The sequence below is a fragment of the Gadus macrocephalus genome, chromosome 7 (assembly GCF_031168955.1).
Source record: "Gadus macrocephalus chromosome 7, ASM3116895v1".
NCBI lineage: Eukaryota > Metazoa > Chordata > Actinopteri > Gadiformes > Gadidae > Gadus > Gadus macrocephalus.
The window spans coordinates 22,777,529-22,797,532 of NC_082388.1; the positions used below are offsets into that span (position 1 = coordinate 22,777,529).

The 20,004-nt window shown below is 43.4% G+C and overlaps 2 protein-coding genes across 2 annotated transcripts in view; one reads left to right on the top strand and one right to left on the bottom strand.

Moving 5' to 3' along the window:
• LOC132461945 (LHFPL tetraspan subfamily member 4 protein-like) overlaps positions 1-5,850 on the bottom strand; it is a 16,739-nt gene extending 10,889 nt beyond the window's left edge. Inside the window, exon 1 of the mRNA XM_060057475.1 lies at positions 4,495-5,850. Coding sequence (XP_059913458.1) covers positions 4,495-4,900 — 406 coding nt within the window. The 5' untranslated portion in view covers positions 4,901-5,850. The remainder of the gene's footprint in view (positions 1-4,494) is intronic.
• Positions 5,851-8,866: 3,016 nt separating this feature from the next.
• On the top strand, positions 8,867-14,016 carry efhd2 (EF-hand domain family, member D2). Its single transcript, XM_060057476.1, has 4 exons — positions 8,867-9,382; positions 10,869-11,016; positions 11,244-11,378; positions 11,810-14,016. Exons 1-4 carry the CDS (start codon positions 9,093-9,095, stop codon positions 11,939-11,941), a joined length of 705 nt encoding a protein of 234 aa, XP_059913459.1. The 5' UTR covers positions 8,867-9,092; the 3' UTR covers positions 11,942-14,016.
• Positions 14,017-20,004: the final 5,988 nt, after the last annotated feature.

Below are 20,004 nucleotides of genomic sequence, written 5' to 3' on the forward strand. Positions count from 1 at the left end.
ATAATACATCTCGTTATCTTTAACCTGTGTGTACATGTTTCTTGTTTTTAACGTAAAGTAAATGCTACACAGTCAGTCTGGCAAACGAGATTGATTGCAGTGCGGTGGACTTCAATTTAATATCTTTTTTCTGGTCCTGTTCATCCGTATCAACGATGTATCACTGATAAGGTGTCACTGGCACAAACAATCATTCTAGGGCGCGGCGAGGATGAGACGAGCTCTTGAGCAGTGGAGCATGGCGGTTCTATTGTATCTGGATGATCAGGTTTTGATACGCTAAGCTTTTACACTATTGCAGTCATAGTCGCTCCGCCCGAGCTGATCAGCAATATGTGCTACCGAATATACTGCTGACTGCTGGGATGCAGACTCGGGATCATTACTCTCCCAGACAGGATACTCTGCTGGTCACAACACACAGCCAAGTCCAAAAGGGGCTCACTATGGTCATGCTGTTTGGAGTGTGTGTTTGGAGTGTGTGTGGACGATGGCTGCTTTTAGGCAGTCTCAACTGGTCCCAGAGAGCACAATCAGCCTGACTCGGGCCTGGTGAGGCTGCTCAAACCAGCCATCGTCCACACACACTGGCACATTGTTCAATTGAAAATGAAATTTACTAAAGCAATTGAAAATGTATATCGGACCACATTCACATGCAATTTGTATGGTTGTGTGTCAACAAACAGCTCTTTGTTTCCTTTAACTCCTAGCTTGTCATTTGAACACTGTCAGTCGGTTGAATAAGGAACCAGCCCTCCTGGCTATACAGTTGAGGTGTGGAGAGATATCCCTAGCTTCTGAAAGGGCCTTACCATTGTTATATTTCATGCTTTATTTAATAAGATAGTATTCAAGGCATCTCCATAAGCATCAGTAAATCATTTAAACCCTCTAGATTGAATAATATCAACATTTTCTCTGATATTTAAATCACATCTTGTTTGTTGCATATTATATTATGCTAAATGTACATGCCATCCACCATTTATTCTAACCCTAACCCTGATTTGAATGTATTCTAATGCTAACAGCAATGCCAACACTAGAGACAATAAAAAAGAAAGTTTTTAGTTATTTTTTTATTTAAAATCTGGGCACCTTCCAGTGTCAAATGTTAACTGGTTTGTTTCATTTGATTACCTCCACCTATCAGCAGCATCAGCCATGGCTCCAAAAACCTGACCTGGTTAATATGACATGTGTGCATACTGATGCAGACGTATACCCTCCATACACCAAACCTTAGGTTGTAGGGGAGAAGCTTGACAGGCATGGGGCCAGACAACAGGATCGATATTCCTATCATAAAATTTGAAATATCACCTGAGGGATCTTTCCGTTACACCCCTACCCAACATCCCAGAATCAGCTAATAAACTCACTCTTGGCAAGACTCAGGATCAGCAACCCATTTGCCTGTATATATATATCCATATATGTTTGTCAATTATGGCACCCGCTGGCCGCTGCACTCCTGACTATCCCTGGAAGGAGGGGTCCCCCACTCTGCATTCCTCCTCAAGATTTCTTCTAATTAAGAGGAGCTTTTTCTAGGGGCTAGGGTCAGGGGGGGGGGGGGGGGGGTCATAAATATATGGCCTGTTACGCCCTTTGAGACTGTACCTGTGATTAAGGGCTGTAAAAATGAAATTGAATTGAATTGAATTCACACAAACAACGGACACACACGCACACTGGCTCGCTCGCTGTTTGGTGTGTTTTGCACTTCCTCTGCACGACCTGCACCGTCGGCCGCTATGTGGGGTGTAACGTAAGTGGTGAGCCGCATGGCTACGCAGCCGGGAGGGGAACACTGGCTCCACCCAGTAAATTGCCTTGAAGGAATACAGGGAAACGGACAGACTGCAATGATGTGAGAACACAATGGATTTCATGGAACAGGATTTACTGATTCTCTTAAAGCACACCTCCTCATCCTCCTCATCGTCATCCGCTTATCCGGGGTCGGGTCGCGGGGGGAGCAGCTAAAGCACACCTCGATAACCCTTAATAACATAATCTGAAATAAATGACTGTATTTCTGTCCCTTTAAGTGCCGGTTGGTGTTCATAAATGCCCGGCAGGCGTTCACACTGCTGCTTATATACACCAGGTTGCTTTCAAAGCTCAATGTTTAAATGCCAGATGGGGAGGAAAGTGAGATTAATTATTCCCCTGGTGGCTTTCCATACATGCATCCCGACTATAAAGGCCTTGGCCTTGCACGAGGTGTGTGCGTGCGATAAGACCATTAATAAAGCTTTGCTGCTCCTTAGAACCTGATTGTTAGCATGCACGGCTAACGGCTCTGTCGTTGGCGGAGTGCGTGAGTGAATGAATGGAAGGCTGCACGTGAAACAGGCTCTTTTCAGCATATTCAAACGCGGGCTGAAGCCATTCATTCACATGCATGTAGACCTACATTATGCAAGTACATCCAGGCACACGCATTCTTAAACCTCTTTCAACCATCTCCTGACCTCCTTGTTCACATACTATTATGTCTTTCTTTCTACCCGTGGTGCGTAGAGAGGCTGGGGGAAAAGAGGGTAGAGGAAGAAAAGGAGGGAAAGAGGTGAGTGGGAGAAGATGGGGGAGGGGGTGGATACAGTGGGGGAGAGTAGTCTCTCCCACGCGCTATATGGCAGAGTACAGAGGGGGCATATAGACAAGGATTTAGAGTGTGCGTGCGTGTGGTGTGTGTGCGTGCGTGCGGTGTGTGTGCGTGCGTGCGTGCGTGCGTGCGGGCCGTGTGTGTGCGTGCGTGTATGTGTGTTGTGTTCCTCCCAGGACATTTTCCCTCCTGTGTGACGGCCTGTGTCACACTTAGTTCTGTTAAATATTGCAGACGACAGGTCAGATGTGAGGCACAAAAATTACTAGCCTAGTATTTCTGATTCCTGGGGGGACTCTGCACTCTAATGGTTTTAAACTCGGCTGTCAGGCACAAGGAGGTTTTTTGTAGCTACTCTGATTTTGAATAGTATTTTTAATCCGCTTCACCATAAGTCAGTTTGGATAACAGTGTCGGATAAAAGACTAATAAGGAGGGAGGGGAGGAGAAGCGGAAGGAAGATTAAAAGAGGAACAGAGGCAAGGGAAGGCTAGGGAGGAATGGGGTGGGGGTGGGAGGGGAGAGCTGGAGGTAATGCCTACATATGATTCTAATTGTTCTTCTCAGGACCGGGGTAAAGGTTTTCAATACTGCCTGTTGGCAGAACAACAAACAAAGCAACCCTTTCATCCCAGCCTTAAAAATAAATGTTTGCCGTCTTCATCCTCTGAACTCGTGCTTAAAAAAGATGAAGAAGATGATGCTGAATCATTCATTCAATTCATATCTGGACACTCCAATAATATCCAATACAAGCGGATTCTCAGGTCGGACCACTTGATATGTTTCTGTGTTGTATCTGTCTCTATTCCATCCACCAAGTGTAGAGTATTCCCTTTTCCATGGAGCTCTGACTGTCCTTATGGCCTTTGCATAGACAGCCTGCTTACAACTGTGCTCTAGAAGATGCTACTGCTGTAGCTTCAGCTACAGCTACTGCGTGTGAATTGTATTCTGTTCCTCAAAGGTGCTTGCTTGACTGCCTCGACAAACACCAACAGCCCACTTTCGAACGTTGGCCCAAGTTGGTCCACGCTGATTCGCTGAGGGCTCCATGTTGTTTCAGGGCCCGGTCTGTCAGGGCTATGCTGATAATCGCAGTGGAGCAGAGCAAGAACGGTGGTGGTGGGGTTCATTAGGCACACAGGATTAAGACAACCATCAACCCCTTACTTCTACCACAGACAAATACATCCACACACGCACACGCAAACACACACACACACACGCGCGCGCGCACACACATAGACATAGACACAGACACACACACACACACACTGAAACATGCATAAATTCTGACGTTTGGCATGTCTCATCATGTATCGTACAGGCACCAGCCATACTAATCCTCATCTCATCAGAACAATCCCCACACATGAGGAAACATCCCATGTTCAAACAGTAATCCAATCTGAATGAGATCATCTCTCCAAATAATAGAAGCTGGTGGTTTAGGCCTTCAGGAACATATCTCTGACTCAGTGTGTGTATAATTGGGTTGAACGTCGTTAACCAATAGTGGACTACCATTTGGATAAATGACAACCAAACGTTGTCCACACAACAAAAATCCATTGTAAGGTGCAGTGGGTCTGTCGTTGCTGATGGCTACAATCAACCTGCATGCGGAAATGACTGCTGCATTGCTTGTCTTGATTTATAGAAGACCATGAAACTTGGATATGTTAACAGATACAGGATACCGTAGGCCCAGTGTTACAGAACGCAACCGATATAAATAGAACCAATATCCCATTTCAAATACACACCGATAGGCCAATAGAGGTGAGGGTGACAACGCTTTGGTAGAATTGGCTATGGAAGTGTACACCGCATGCCTGCGTGCCAAAGCCCTTGTGCGGCTGTCCATCACCTACCACATAGGAGCTGCATCCAGGCGCAGGTCTTGTACACCGTGGAGGTGTTGCAGAAGAAGAAGAGCATCATGCAGGCGATGCAGCTAAGGGTCAGCACCATGGACATCAGGACGAACACAGACGCTGCCTTGAAAGCCCCGGACGGGATCGAGCTGAAGTCGGAGAAGCTCCCCACGCACGTGAGCTCCCGGTTGGGCGAGCCGGTGCCGACACAGTGGTGGAAGAGGCCGAAGTAGCCAGCCTGCGGCGTGTTGACGCTGTCCCCGATCCAGTAGGGCTGGATGAACACCACCACGTTGACGATGGCGAAGCATATGGTGAAGATCGCCCACAGGACCCCGATGGCGCGGGAGTTGCGCATGTAGTTGTCATGGTAAATCTTGGAGGCTTCTTGCGAAGGCAACATGTTTTTTTCCTTTTTTCTTTCTTCCTCTCTTCCCACTGAAAGGACCGCTCTCTCAATGGCTGAATGCTGTGCTGTGGTTTGGAGATGTCTGGTGGCCCTGCTGTGGCTTAATGAGCCCTTGTATCCAACATTTGTTAATTACCAATTGAGAATCCCCTGTTCTTTCCAGCGTTATTGTCATTAAGCGGGCCTTGCTGTCTTTCATAGGGTCCAACATACACTAACTAAACCATATGGGGACCATTTTTTTTTACAACACTGAGGGGCAATACATCAATCAAGTGAAATGCTACCGCACGTCAATAAAAACACCATACAGTATCAACGATGAATAATTTACAAAGACCAGGGATTAATATTGCTGTCTTAATGTTTCCTTTCCACGAGGCTACACCAAAAATGAAGCAATGAATCCATTGAAGAGGATATTCTATGTTTCACAGTCGACGGGGAGGGGATGGGGGGTGTTAAAGCCGCGTTGCAAACTCATCCATCAGTCCAGTGCGTTCCTCATCATGCCCGTTATCATCGTTCCGGAGGAGAGATGCGCCTTGTTGCCTAGCGCCAGCGGTGGACCCCGATTTTCCATCCGAGGCATTCGCGGGGTGCTCGCCTCCACCGCTTCGACAAATGGGAAGGTCAAGGCAGATTTCAATCAAATCAAATACAAAAATACAACTCGCCAAATCAACAGCAAGCCTCTGTCAATTTCCAACAGTCCTTTGCTGTAAATCCGATATCCTCCGCCGTCCCGATTCCATTATCATCCTGTTTTTGTCGTAGCCTACAGTCTCTCTCCGTCTCTCCCTCTCTCCCTCTCTCTCTCTCTCTCTCTCTCTCTCTCTCTCTCTCTCTCTCTCTCTCTCTCTCTCTCTCTTTGTCCTCCCCCGCTTCGCCCCGCGGATCCCTCGTGCAGACAGCGCGACCGCAGAAGATGCTGATGCTGTACTGATGACAGAAGCGCTGTGCGTTAACGTTCACAGCTGCCCGGGAAATGTACACCAGCGAGTCTCCGCCTCCTTCTTTCCATCAAAAGTTGGGTTATGAAGTAGGCTATGCTAATTATATAGTCGCTACAGTTAGGCCTACGTGAATAATTGGCATAATAACTAATCGTCCGATTTGGATATTTTATTTTCAATCAATATAGGCCTAACTATAAAGCATTTTAAAAAGTTTAGGGTGCTGTAAGATTAAAGAGCAATACTTCGACTTTCATTAATTCGATTTTTACTCACGATTGCCTTGTCAATCGTGAGTGAGTGAGTCAAATGTGCTGTGAAAATACATTTTTCCAATCGACGCCTCTGTATGAGGCAATTTAGATTTTAGACCGCTCCCGGGTCATTTGCGACAAATCAGGGCCTCGCTTCCCTGATTGGTTGAAAGAATTCACCTACCATTCCATCAAAGATTTAACCCTTCTGAATTGAGCTTACAGTTATGGATCATGGAAGAAGCCGAGAGGGAGTTTTCTTTGTGTTGTTTTACTAAATATTTCTCACTTCCACCTTCTGCATTCTCTCTTTATAACCCTTAAATATTACCTACAGCACCTTCAAATATGAATTAGCATTATTATAGTACTGTTTCATTTTACAAAGACAGAAAGAAGGCTATGAAAAGTTCTAGAATATAACCAGGAATCTTGGCTCATCCCTCCGACAGCCAAGAGTTTACAATCATTGAGGTTTAAGTGAATCCCCTGTTACAGCTCGAATCGAACAATATCTGATTAAAAAAGAAAATGCTTTTGGCTGAGAGTTATTGACAGGAGGGGGGTTGTGTATCCCCATGGGTATGGCTCACGGCCATGTGATCTGTGACGTTATTTTAGCTGGTATGCATCGTTGATAATGAGGGATGTTGAAATGCACCACATGCCACACGTTAACGTTAGAGTGCCTGAGAAGCTCAACCCTTTGGAAGCAGACAACGACATTAAACGCTCCCCAGATGGTGATCCACAACAATATGTGGTGTTAAGTATAACCTCTTGGCTTGTTGTGATGTGGACATACACAGGGTTTTACACCGCCTTCTTGAATAACGCTATTATTTAAGTAACAGTGAGAAATTGGCAAATGATCACTAACCTAAGTATCCCCAATGGGTCGGTTGACCGTTACACAAGGCACTGTATGAGGGGTGTGGGCTTAGCTTCCCCAAGGGGCCACGGGGCCACAATTGCTGCCATACACAGCAATTGTGTATGGCAAGGGCCATACACAATTGCTGGCCACCCCCACTGCCCCTCCCCCCCTGATGAGTTGCATATTAATAATTTGCTTAGTAATATTAAAAGTATGCATAATATTGTACTGGTAAGAGTAGAAAATGTGAATGCTGAAATACTTTGGAAGTCACAACTGTAGATCACTAAACCCTAGAATCTCTAGGTCAGCGGAGAGATTACTACGTCAAGGCAGGCGTTGAACAGATTAAATCGGAAACGGTTGACTGTTAAGTCACTTCAGTCAAGCATTCATCATGTCTCAGTTCTTCAATAACAGAGTTCTGTCCACTCTAACTGGCTGTGCATCTGTGTGATCTGACCAGCTCGGCTGGCTGGGTGGCGTAAGTGGAAGGTATTTTTGGGAGTGTCCTTAGTGAGATTATTTTAAGCAAAGGGAGAGGAACAGGCTGCCCAGCAATTCTTATTTGTAGTGTTACTTTAAATCTCCCCCACCATTGCTCAGCTAACCTCTGGGCTGGTCTGGTCAACGGGCTGCTAATGCTTAGCGCTGCACTCTTAGCATGGCTAAACACTCCAGTTAGCTCTTATTCTGTGTCTTTTGAAGGTTATTATTTATTAAAAGTTTTGTTCTGAAGTAGAGATTTTTTATTTTTGTTCATCATTTTTCCAGTTTTTTCAGGATTGATCATTGTTTATTGAGAAAAGTACAAACGTTCACGAATGCATTTATCTAACAAGCAGCACACTTTTAAAATCAAATCGCCTTTTGTTCTTAAACAAACGTTTTTACTAAACTATTCAAATGTATATGTTTGTTTATTTTTTTTTTGCCTATATATGTAGGCCTATTTGATATTAAATGAGTTCATGAAAGAACCATGGTGCAGTTGGGTGTACATATAGTTTATTTATATTCCAATGAGAATTCAAATTCATGTAATTTTATGGAATGATTAATAAATAACACGCAGAGGACTTAATTATTGCTGCGATAGAGCCCGGCCGTTCTTTTGGGCTGGAGGGGAAACTGCTCCCCCGCCCCAATGCAACGGCATTGTCTGCGTCTTTTGTGTATACGCCACTGCTGGGGATATGTTTCGGGCTGCAGGTTAATGTTGAATACTTGCAGTGCCTTGACGAGTGGTGATAATTCTTCCAAAATATATATATTGAAAGATTCATGTTTTTTATATGCACGGAGGTGTTCTTTGCAGCTGAAGGCGCTGGGCATGTCTTCAGCCACAGCAGAGCGCTTCTCGTGCCGTGGGGCAGGGTGTGTGAGCGTCTAATTCATACGTCTTTTGCATAGGGCAAGCACGCCCCCTGCAGTACAAGTAACGTTAACACAAGATTTTACTCAGCACCGAACTATATGATCAAAATATATATCAGGTAGGCTACCGGGTGAAATAGAATTCATGAGATTTTTGCAATGTTTTGATATCAGCATCTACTACAGATATATGTAGATTCAAACAGGGAATGTTCATTTTTTTTTTTTAAATGGTTAAGTTTAGACATTAGGTGAGCCACGTCCACGTGTGGTGTTTCATCCCGTTTTCCAGAATTATTCTTGAGGTTACTAAACATTCCTTCGCCATCCAAGTCCAAATAACCTCGCGTCCCGCAGCAGGCAGCGTATCAGGTTCTTACTGCGGTCTTGTCACCGCGGTCCTGAAACTGCCGGTCCTGTTCCATTCAACGCGCTCCGCTTTTAGCTCAGAACACGTGTGCCTTTAAAAGGCGTGGTGATGCTTCTGGTACGTAGCTTAACCAAGAGGAAACACAACCAGCCGTCTGAATGTAGTTGCTCCACGCTGGCAACTGGCTGTGTGTCTCTTATCACTATCAACCCCCATACTCACATCGTTTCGGGAGGAGTCACCCAGCAGCAGGTTGCCAGGTTACTCATTCATAGACTGTATGAGTCGGCCCAAGACGTGTTTTTTCTCTCGCGTTTCCTTGAAGTAAGCGTTTACGTTACACTATTTGAAAATGGCCACAGACGAGTTGTCGTCAAAGTTGAACCGTAGACTCCAAATCGAGGAGGGAGTTGAAGAAGCCGTGGCTGTGGACGGGATGATCCAGCAAAACGAGGAGCCACTGGAGAAGTCCTCCACGGGGAGCGCGGACTCGGAACTGGGCGCTAAACTGCTGCGGCGCGGGGAACTGAACGAGGGAGTGGGTGAGCACCTCCAGCCCAGCATGAAGGTCTTAAATCCCTACACGGAGTTCAAGGAGTTCTCGAGGAAGCAAATCAAAGACATGGAGAAGATGTTTAAACAGTGAGTCCAACATGACAACATGCCTTTCTGAAGGAGCTTCGATTGACCCTTGTTTACTGTGGTGTTAATGGCTTTTCAATTCAATCTTGAAACAACTAAGTAGCCTACCCAGCAATGGGCGTATCAACGGATCAGACTGAACATTGTGGCTCAGCCATGGTAAAGCTCACAGTTCTTATTTACCTGGCTAATAAACCAATCACAACTCGTGGTGTGATAATGACGTGACATGTCGAACACGGCACTTTTAAGGGTGTGTCATTTCTATCGATTAGTATTTCTTGATTAGAATGGTCGATATGGGTGTTACTAGTATTTTAACGTGTGGGATTTTAAGTTGAAGAGGCCATTGCTCTTGCAAGAGGGGAAGTGTTCTATCTGCCCAAATATGGATGTCCATGCGTCCTTTACGACGCTGTGATTGAGGAAGCTGGGTAATGATGCATTTCCTCTAAAGCGCTCAGCTTACAAAAGAACTTGCGCACTATTAGTTGATATTTTCGTTTTCTGTGAAAAGAAAACCATAACGTTCACCCTGTCGGGTGTTTTTCACCAAAATACATTTTCCTTTAGATATCCCACAGTAATTGCTTCTGAACCCTTTATTTAGTCCTAGAAATCAGTCTCACGTATTTATCAGCTGGATTTGGTGTGCAGGACAAGCAAAGACAAGCAAGGAATCTTAAGAATCAGGTCATGGTTCATCACAGAAAAAACATACATGAACTTCCCTCAAAAGTTAACATGGAAAAATACAGGATTTTTATTTGTACTATTTCTCTATTCTACTGCAGAAGGAAGGTGCTTCGTGTTGTAATCAAATTGACAAGTAAAGTCATGTCATTTTATTTGTATCGCTCTTAGTGCGGAAATTGCAGGGAATTTACAGGCCATATATTTATGACACCCCCTAATCCTAATGCCCCAAAGGGCAAGAAAAAAACATCCTTATTTACCAAGGAAGAAAAATCTTGAAGGAACACAGATTGGGGGATATCCTTCCAGGGATAGTTAAGAGGGCAATGGTGGCCATGATTGACATACAAAGTAGTTTTACAAGCAAACATTGTAGTATTAAACACGACTGAATGAGTATTGCCCATGATGATTGGTTTTCAGGGTTGTGAGCAAGCTGGTAGCAGTCAGACAGGTGTAGAGCATAGCAAGGTGTTCAGTCAGACATGGCCACCCAAAGTTACAGGGATTGAACATTTTGTATGTATCTGTACTCTTATTGGCCAACCAATTAAGTCATTGATTCTGAAGTCTCCAGCCTACTGGGACGGGTTCCATCTTCCCTAGCCGGTAGCGGTATAAAATCTCAATCGGCTCATACAGACGCAGCCCTGTAAACTCGAAACGGATATTCTCAGAGATCATTCACTCACTAAAAGCTCATGGAAGCCATTTCTTATAAACTACATCAATCTAGGATATAAATGGGGGTCACGTTTCATGTTTGCGTTTCTGTCCTCCTTGTGGCTAGGTTCGACGCAGGGAAAGACAACTTCATTGATCTTATGGAGCTTAAACTGATGATGGAGAAGCTGGAGGCACCGCAGACCCATCTGGGCCTGAAGAACATGATCAAGGAGGTGGATGAAGACCTGGACAACAAGCTCAGCTTCAGAGAGGTGAGTTAAGAGCGGGCACACGGCCCAGCAGCTCTTCACTGATGCACAAACCCACCCGCAACCTCCGACCCATATAAACCCCAAACTTCCACAGAGGTCGTTTTTTTCTGTTAAAGCTAATTGATATGATCTAGGCGTTGTAAAGAGGGAGAGCAGTCTTCCTCACGACCTGTTTAAACTCGCGTGGCGTTTTTACAGCTTTATACTGACCTCCTGTTCTTCTGCAGTTCTTACTCATCTTCAGGAAAGCAGCAGCTGGCGAACTAGCGGAAGACAGCGGTCTCTGTGTCCTGGCTCGTCTCTCGGAGATCGACGTCTCCACCGAGGGGGTGAAGGGGGCGAAGACCTTCTTTGAAGCAAAAGTAAGGGCGCTTGCAGGCCACTTTCAGCCGCCGTGGTTGTAGAACTGATTGCTCCGAGTTGCAAACAAAGGCTAAATGAGTCCCAGAAGTTTCTGTACAAAACAAACCTGAGCAGAACACGACGGCAAAACATTGCCAACAACTTTGTTGCGGGGAATTTTAGTCACACTTAGACTCGCAGACAAAAATAGCTTCTTTCTGTCTGGGATAAATGAAGTGCATCTGATTTGTACCTAACACTCAATTGGTGCTCTCTATTGTCAACAAAATGAATAGACAGCGATTTCTTTCTTTTTCTCAGCGTTATTTTAAAAGCCTTAGTGGGACATCCGGTCAGAGCCTTGGGAGTTGTGATGCGACAGTGCAATGCACTGAACTAAACTAAAGCAAAAAACACAGGCTGAACATGTTGTATACTCTACCACCAACAGGTACAAGCTATCAATCAATCCAATCGCTTTGAGGCCGAGATCCGCGAAGAGCAGGAGTCCAAAAAGAAGGAGCTTGAGGAGAAGAAGACCAAACAGGCTGCGTTCAGGGAGCTCCAGTCTGCCTTCAAGTAAAGTTAAATCACTGTATGGTTGCTGTGACCTCCTGTGCCCCTTACCCATTCCCTTTGTTGCTACTGATTCATTCCCTCCTTCGCCCTTCAATTTACATATTGGATTGTCGCTCTTGACTGAAATGTTGAAGAGTGGTTTTCATATTCCTTTAAGCTTCCTCTTCATGTAATTAACTTAATTATTTTTATATTTACATGTAAACTGAATTGGGGTTATGTCCAATCCATTTATTTTTTACTCTGATTGGTGTTAGGTTTAACCCAGGTACACGTATTGTATTTGTTTGTAGGTGACGGGCAAGAACGTTAATTTCAGCACAAAGTACCAGTCACTGTAGTCCATGATTTGCTTCTGACTAGGTTACTAGTCAATCTCAAGTCAAAACGATCTTGTGGCTTTTACCACAAGGCTGACTGATCACAAAATATGACTTGACCCACCATTCCGTCTGCATAAACCAGGTACTTGGAGTCTGAGACACTTGAATGGCCTAAGTTAGATGCCACACCAATCTTCTCCTACAGGTCTTCCCCTATTAAGAAGTAAATATTTTTTTCTTGTTTCTTTATCACATCGTTGGTGATACCAGATAGCTCTAGTATTTGAACCGTGATTTAATCCGACCAGTTATTTTTTCCCTTTCACTTGTGCCATAGTTGAATCTATGGATTCAATGTGTATTTTTCTTGGTGAACAAAAAACAGGATTAATGGGTACATCACAAAGGTCCGAAAGGTATTTGTTGTGTGTAGTGCAATTTACTGCACTATTTAATGCAGGTTAATAATCAGATTTTATTTTTTTTGGTATTGGACATTTCATGCTAATGATTTATCGTGTGTTTTTTGCTCCATCTGTATAGAGCTGCAAATAACACGAAACGCACTGCACTTAATTGAACATGTATTCGATTTGTATTTTCACCCTAGCACATGCAAAAAATAGCATGCTAAATGTTGTTTGTTTCTTTGCAACACTTCTTTGACTTTAAGTGTCAATCTCGAAGACCTCCAAAGAACTTGGTTAAAATGAATTGTCAGTTGAGTCACTATCGCTGATGAAAGCCCCTTGTATTTGCAGTATTATGAATGTTACAAACCGGGTGCTGCAGGCGACTTCGCCCTTGTATTCAAATCACAAACAGTGCAGTTAGTGACACTGTTTCCATCACCTAGCGGCAGTTCCCTCAGAGAGTGTGGTGACGCATCAGGGTGTGCGTAGCTGCGTACAGTTATTTTATTTAGACGTAGCGGCCTCAAAAGAACAAAACGGAGATCTTCAACATTGCCACTTGAAGCTATATCATTGCAGTGATTTGTCGCAGTTTGACAGATGTATTATTCATTTCAATGTTTATTCAAAATATATTTCCTAACGGCATTCAACTAAGAAAGTAAAAAGGTTTTCATTAGATTCATTCATGCATTATATCCTCCATTTAGATATCTGAACTGCAAAGTTTCCCAAGAATAAAACATTCCCATCCATGGGTCAATCCAACCAGGGAACCCACCTTATTTTCAGACAAGTTATAGCTACAACTCAAGCCACTAGTGGCCGCTATTTGGAAAACTAACATGGTGCAGCATTAAGAGATGTTATCGGCAGGAGAAACACCCTGATCTTTGACGGTTGTTGTAATCTAGTCATGGGGCAATAAACAGATCTGGAGTACCTCCGATTTGAGAATGTGTAACATGTTTTCAGGCTTATAGTGGTCCATAGCTGTTATATGATGTATGTTTGTTTTGTTCATTGATTAATCTAGTTATAATATTGTAGTTGGTTTTGCATTCCTACATTCTTCTTCAATTAAACATTACAGTAATCTTTCAGAATAATAGGTGGGGTGTATATTGTAATGCGCCAAATATATTAGTTTCCTGTTGTGCATTATAATCTTTAACTGGACCTTTTTTGTTTTTTATAAAGGTTTATCTAATTGTGATAAAGGGTTTTTCTACTGATTTTATATATGGTTATCTGTTGGGCTTCAAACCACTGTCTGTATGCGGGTAATAATAAACCATAACCACCAACATATTTTTTGTGTTGGTGGCAAGCATTTCAACTTGGCCTTTGTTTTGTACCCCCCTAACTGCTGAATGTGTCTTAAATCGTAAAGAATAAGCAACCTATTTAAACACCAGCCCACCGGACGCTGGCTCCTCTGCTTTAAGTAGGATCACAGTTTCTGGCCTTTCTCATTCCCTGGAGTACTTCAACTTCAGCAGCCGTTGAAACGTCATCAAACTGTCTTGTTAGTGTTTTGATTGAGAGACCCCTAGTGGTAGAAATGACCTAGTATTCCTTTATGCTTTCCTTTACAACCCTCAACCTTTAATAAATAAATGAGGACTTGTATTGCCTGTCACTTTCAGTAAATATATACTTTTTATTACAATTAAATGTTAAAATACTAAAACCAAAATTACACAAAAAAGCTACCCAATTAAAGTAGTCGTAATTCATAACATGATGACGCCACTGAGTTTTTCTTTATTCGATTGTTGGACACTTCTCTTCCTCATTGGCTTTTGTAATGGTGCCCACTGCCCCCCAGTGGATTCAGAGTAGAGTAGAGGCTCTCAGGTGACACAACACCACCGATAGGTATTGTTGCGTGTCCGTTTGAGTGGATTGTGGATGTTGTCAGACGATACACTACGAAGCACTTCAGGACTCTACATCACAGGTATGACTAATCACATACTATTTTTGTAATGCATATCAGCACAGGTTTAAGCATGCTCACCATAGTCTTAGCATATGAAATCTTCTAATGGTTGTAGCCTATATAAAAAAGTGTAATGTTTGTATAGGCCTACGCAGTTTTCACTCTCACTCTCTCCCTCTCTCTATCTCTAAATTCATGAATATTTGACTGTAATTTAACCAAGTTACAGCTTTTTTTTTTTCGAGTAGGCCTAAATGGATAAGAATGCTGTCATTTTTTAAATGTTTCTTTTATTTCAACCTCTCCTCTTTCCAGGCATTATTTCCTTCCCCTTTGCCCCCCCACAACTCCTGGCAGGGAGCCAGTATGCAGAAAGCGCTGTGCCTCCAGGTTTAGTGTCCGGGGCTATCCTCCGTGTCCCGCCTTGTCTCACTCTCACCCCTCTGCACGTCCACTCCGCAGTGGCTGCGCCTATCCTTCCATCACCATGTCTTTCACTGGCTCTTCTTCAAACTACGCGCGCACTCATTGTCAGAGACACCCCAAAGCGAGAGGTCAGTTGGAACGTAATGGCTTAACCCTTTTAGACAAGGAATTTTCTACTCGTTGTTTGTGATGGATTGGATTCGGGGTTGATTTTATGGTTTTTCTTCCGATAGACAACGGGGAGAGGGATGACGGTTATAACAGCTCAGCTGACGTCTCCCCAGGTCAGGCCACTCCAGCCAAAGCTGGAAGGACCCATGAAGAGCTCCACAAAGAACTGCTACTGGCCCACAAAAAGTATGTCACAAGCAACGTGTATATGTAACAATATCCTTTTTTTATTTGATCAGAGCCAAAATCTCATCCAACGCTCCCTTGTTTTGTTACTATCGTAAGAGGACACAGTGGCTTGCTCTCATGGTTTATGTAATGCTGGCCTCATTAAGTATGCATTAGGCTTTCTCAGTCGCTCTCCAGCATGTGGGTTCTCAGACTGCAATCATACACCTTCTCTCGCTCACGTGGCCCAGTTCCTGCCCATCGTTCTTTTTGATTTGACTCTTTTGAATGTGCAAGATGATCCAGCCAGATGAAAATTCGGATAAAAAATATTTCTTCTCTTCTCAATTTTCTTTTTATATAATTTAAATCAACTCCTTTATTTAGTCTCTGTTGGTCAAATCTGACTTCCACAAGCGACCTTTTTTTCAAGTCTTTATAGGAAATGGCGCATTGTAACATATTTAGAACCACCACATTTGTGGATTGACAAACCAATGGATGTGTTTTAAGACCGGCTGAACCACGGCTTAGTGCCGGAGGAGTGATGACTCATTCTCACTCCACCCTTCAAGCCACAACCACTCATCCACTATTAGACACGCAGATGTAAACCAGGATGGGCGTAGGATCCACTGGAGAGCCCACACGCTCACTTTTAAAATTATTGAATCTGTCAGTGTAAAGTCCACTTAACTTCCTATTGAATCTTGAGGCGTAGGACACGATAACACAATCCCTCAAAATATGAGTCAGAACATTTCCCCTAACTTCCAGGTGCCATCTTTCCATATGACCATGGACATGCATGAATACTGGCTCCGAGGTATCCCAAATTCATAATGAGTCGGTCGATAACTGCAAAGGTATACTAAGTTGATCCTAAAGAAAAATGTGCATTACATTTGACTCTTCACCGTCTTTCGTGTAAATGCAGGAAAATCCTGTTCCTGGAGGACCTTTCTCAGTTGTGGGGCACATTTATGTCCAAATATCAAACCCTCAAAGAATCTACTATGCATAACATGGCTCAACCGCTGGCCTCCATGCTGCTCTACTGCTTGTTACTTCTGTTCTTCCGGTGTGTGCGTGGCGTCGAGCTTGAAACTCTAGAAAGGCTTAATCGTCTTCTGGCTTTCGAAAAGGAGTCTATTGTCATTTTTTTGCGGGTTTTACGCGTGGTTGAAACAAACCCTTATTTTGGCGGGAAGGGGGTATTATTACATTATATTTATTCTGAAGTCCAAGCCTAATAAGGAATGACAATCACAATCTATCTCAACCTTACACGATGCGACTTTAAGTCAAGATTTTGATTGTTGTGTATTGTAATCATCTGGTTTTCACATGGCCTCGGGTCCAAAATGAACTGATCTGCAGTCGCACCTCATCCTTTCAGTAGGAGAGGTAGGGTGCTGATTACGTTTGCTGGTCAGAAGTAGTTTGGCTTTAATTTTACATTGTGCACAGAGGCCTGGTGCTAAGCAGCAAGTCTGAGCTGCAGAAGGCCCTCGAGAGAAGGAAGAAGCAGCAGTCGGAGAGAACAGAGGGACAGGATAGAGAGACTCCACTGGATAAGGTGTTGTTAAAACGTCAACAGACACATCTTGAGGTAAGGCTGCCAGATCTTCTTTGTTCACATGACCAAAGAACTGGCTCCATCCATGCACTTCTCCATTTAAAGGATCACAGTGGTTTAGTTGTCGGTTTGGTAACTTCATTTCAGAGGAGGAGACATTAGGATAGAAGCTACAACCCTTCTTCCACTTTCGCCACATAAACTGTTTTTAAGTATTTAATGATCTGGGGCAGCTACTATCGTCTCTCCTCCTGGCTTCACTGGGAAGCCAGGTGAAACCCTAGATCATTTGTTTTCCATAATGGCGCTTCCACTAGTCAGTTGCGGTCGGAGGAGAAATGTAAACGTCATGGAAATGATGCTGCTGGCCGCAATCTCATTTACATTGCATTAACATTACATTTAAATTGTTCCACCCATTTCAATGAGTCAGTTTTATTCAAGGTTTTATGTGGAGTAAGAAAATAAGTTATAAATGGTAGATGAACTGCATTTAAATAGCATTTTTCTAACCAGTGGCCAATCAAAGCAATTTACAATCATTGTCTAATATTCCCCCATTCATACACACACCGACAGCCATGTCATACATGCAAGGTAACCGCCAGTTCTTCGGGAGCACTTAAGGCCCTTACACACCAACCAGATTATTGGTCGTTGGACAGTCTGGCGAGATCAGTGACCTGAGTCTGTTTGGTGTGTGCTGTGTGATCGTCAAAGCCGTCGGTGATCTTTTCACGCTGTATTCTTGTCAGCCGATTGCACAGGTTGAATCGGCCATGACCAAATCGGTCGGACTGCCTTTTCCCGCCAGACTGTCCGACGACCGATAATCTGGTTGGTGTGTAAGGGCCATTAGGGTCTGGGGTCTTGCCTAGCGAAAGCTCGACAGCGGGATACAACTAGCAACCTTCCGGCTACACGTCAACCCGGTATGCCTCCTGAGACACTGGATAGATAAACCCTATAGATAAAATCTATGATTTTTAAATTAATATTTATTTATGTACGCTGATCCAAAGGCAAATGCAGCAGCTTCTATATATATCTATCTATCTATATATATATGTATATGTCTATGCCTAGAGCCAACCAAAAGAAGGTGCGCAGGAGATTTCCTTCAAAGCCGCTTACCCCAGCTGGCTTCTCCAGGGGGGGGGGTTAGCTCATGACTTAGCCCCTCATGCTACAGGAAGTAATCACAGCTACCCTACCGAACAAAAACAGAGACATGTGCATCCTTCCTGGATGGTTCAGTTCAATCATTACAATGTTTACCCCGCCTTAAAGTATGAAGGGGCCCTTGATGAAACATTATCTTTATTATGTTGTTCTTTACTTTTTTTGGCAGAGGGAAAAAAAGCACGAACAGCAGTTATGGGAGGGAGCCGAGCTGTTTGAGTTCATCAGAGTTCGTCAGAACTTAAGAAAGACCCAGACACCACACAAGGCTTCTGATGCTGAAGCCGATGCAGCAGAATGAAGGTATCATGGATGGTTGCTGAGATGGGACCCAGCCGGACTGTACCGATGGATCAGACCGGTTGGCTCCAAGTTGCTGTGACCACAAACCTGGCAAAACCCAGTGGAGATCCTTCGATTCCTTTTAATTGTAGGGGTTGTGCAAGGAGGGTGATGGATGGAATGGCTACAAGAGGCACCGCTTTCTAAAGATACAAGGAACTATTTCCCACCCACCACATCTGGTAGGTGTAGGGACCAGACATTGCAGAAGTGAATGGAGCCCTTTAAGTCTCTTGAAATTCCTTTTCTACATCTAGAACATAAAAAGCTGTAGGTGAAAACAGCTAGAGGTATCTTATTTCGTCTGTGTGCTGGTCAGGAGGTAAGCCGACATTGAGTGATCCAGGATCAGTTAACCAAGCCAGACCATGTCCCGGTATTTAAAGATAAAATGTAATGAAAAACAACTTGACGAGTTGACGTTTGATTACACTTGCCTAGTTATAGAGATGTGCCCTATTTAGATTAGTTTTAGACCAGTTTTAATATTTAAGGTTTATTTGTTTTCCTTCTCAGTTGAAACCATATATTCTGTTTTATCATCTGCCCTGATCATTATACATCATCATTCTATTCATGCAGCTGTTGGAAATATTCAATAAATTCCTCCTCTTTTACCATCATAATGGGTATTGCCACTGTTGGAGAAACCTACCAGATAGGCCAGATGTCTGTATATCTTCAACACACTCTTCTTGTAATAAAAGATGACTTGTTTTACTCTATGGAATAAACTCTTAACTCATTAATCACAACCAAGAAGAGAATACAATGAAGTTGTGTTCAACAAAATGACAAAAAACCGAACTGTCCATGGAGCGACTGAAGCCCAATAAGAAGGGACACTTTTATCCTAACTCTCTCCCCTCCTTTCCTATGGTGCAGCTTTAACCTCTTGGTCCAACTTTGTCCCTGGAACAGTTTCACAGCATGCCCTTCTACATCCTCATGTTCGCCACCAATTCATATCTTATTCTCACGTTCCAGTTCATCATCTTTGGAACATATTGGTGAATTAATGCAGAGTGAAAGCAACCTACCTTCCTCTCTTTGACTCCTTTCCTGCTTCTTTGTGTGTTCTCACAGACTGTTCCTGTTGTTGCACACACTATTAGGTATTTAATGTCATGGTTACATTGCATTGTAATATTACATTGGCTATAATGATTTTATCATAAGATACACATACTGCCCACACCAAGATATATCCAACCCACATTGGTCAGGGTGACCTTAAGCAGCCTTTGTTGTGTGGGCTGTGTTAGGAGAAGGGAAGTTGATTCAAAGAGCTGAGAATAATCTTTTGAACACAGTAAGTTTTGAGCAAACAAATTTGTTGCTAGACAGACAGGGAGCTAAAACAACTATTCCAAACAGAAGATTCAGCTCCTTAGGGGAGAAGGTCATCTAACAGATATTAGTGTGGCCAAACTGCCCTAGCAGAGTCAGCATTGAAATAACATAAATAAAAAAGTTATATGAAGGATGAAGGAGTTTGTAGAATCAAAACGGTTTTAT

Bases quoted from the DNA above. Each gene is read 5' to 3' on its own strand.
- efhd2 (XM_060057476.1), top strand. From the start codon at position 9,093: ATGGCCACAGACGAGTTGTCGTCAAAGTTGAACCGTAGACTCCAAATC. The intron at 9,383-10,868 runs GTGAGTCCAACA...CCTTGTGGCTAG, and splicing joins ATGGAGAAGATGTTTAAACA to GTTCGACGCAGGGAAAGACA. The intron at 11,379-11,809 runs GTAAGGGCGCTT...TACCACCAACAG, and splicing joins AGACCTTCTTTGAAGCAAAA to GTACAAGCTATCAATCAATC.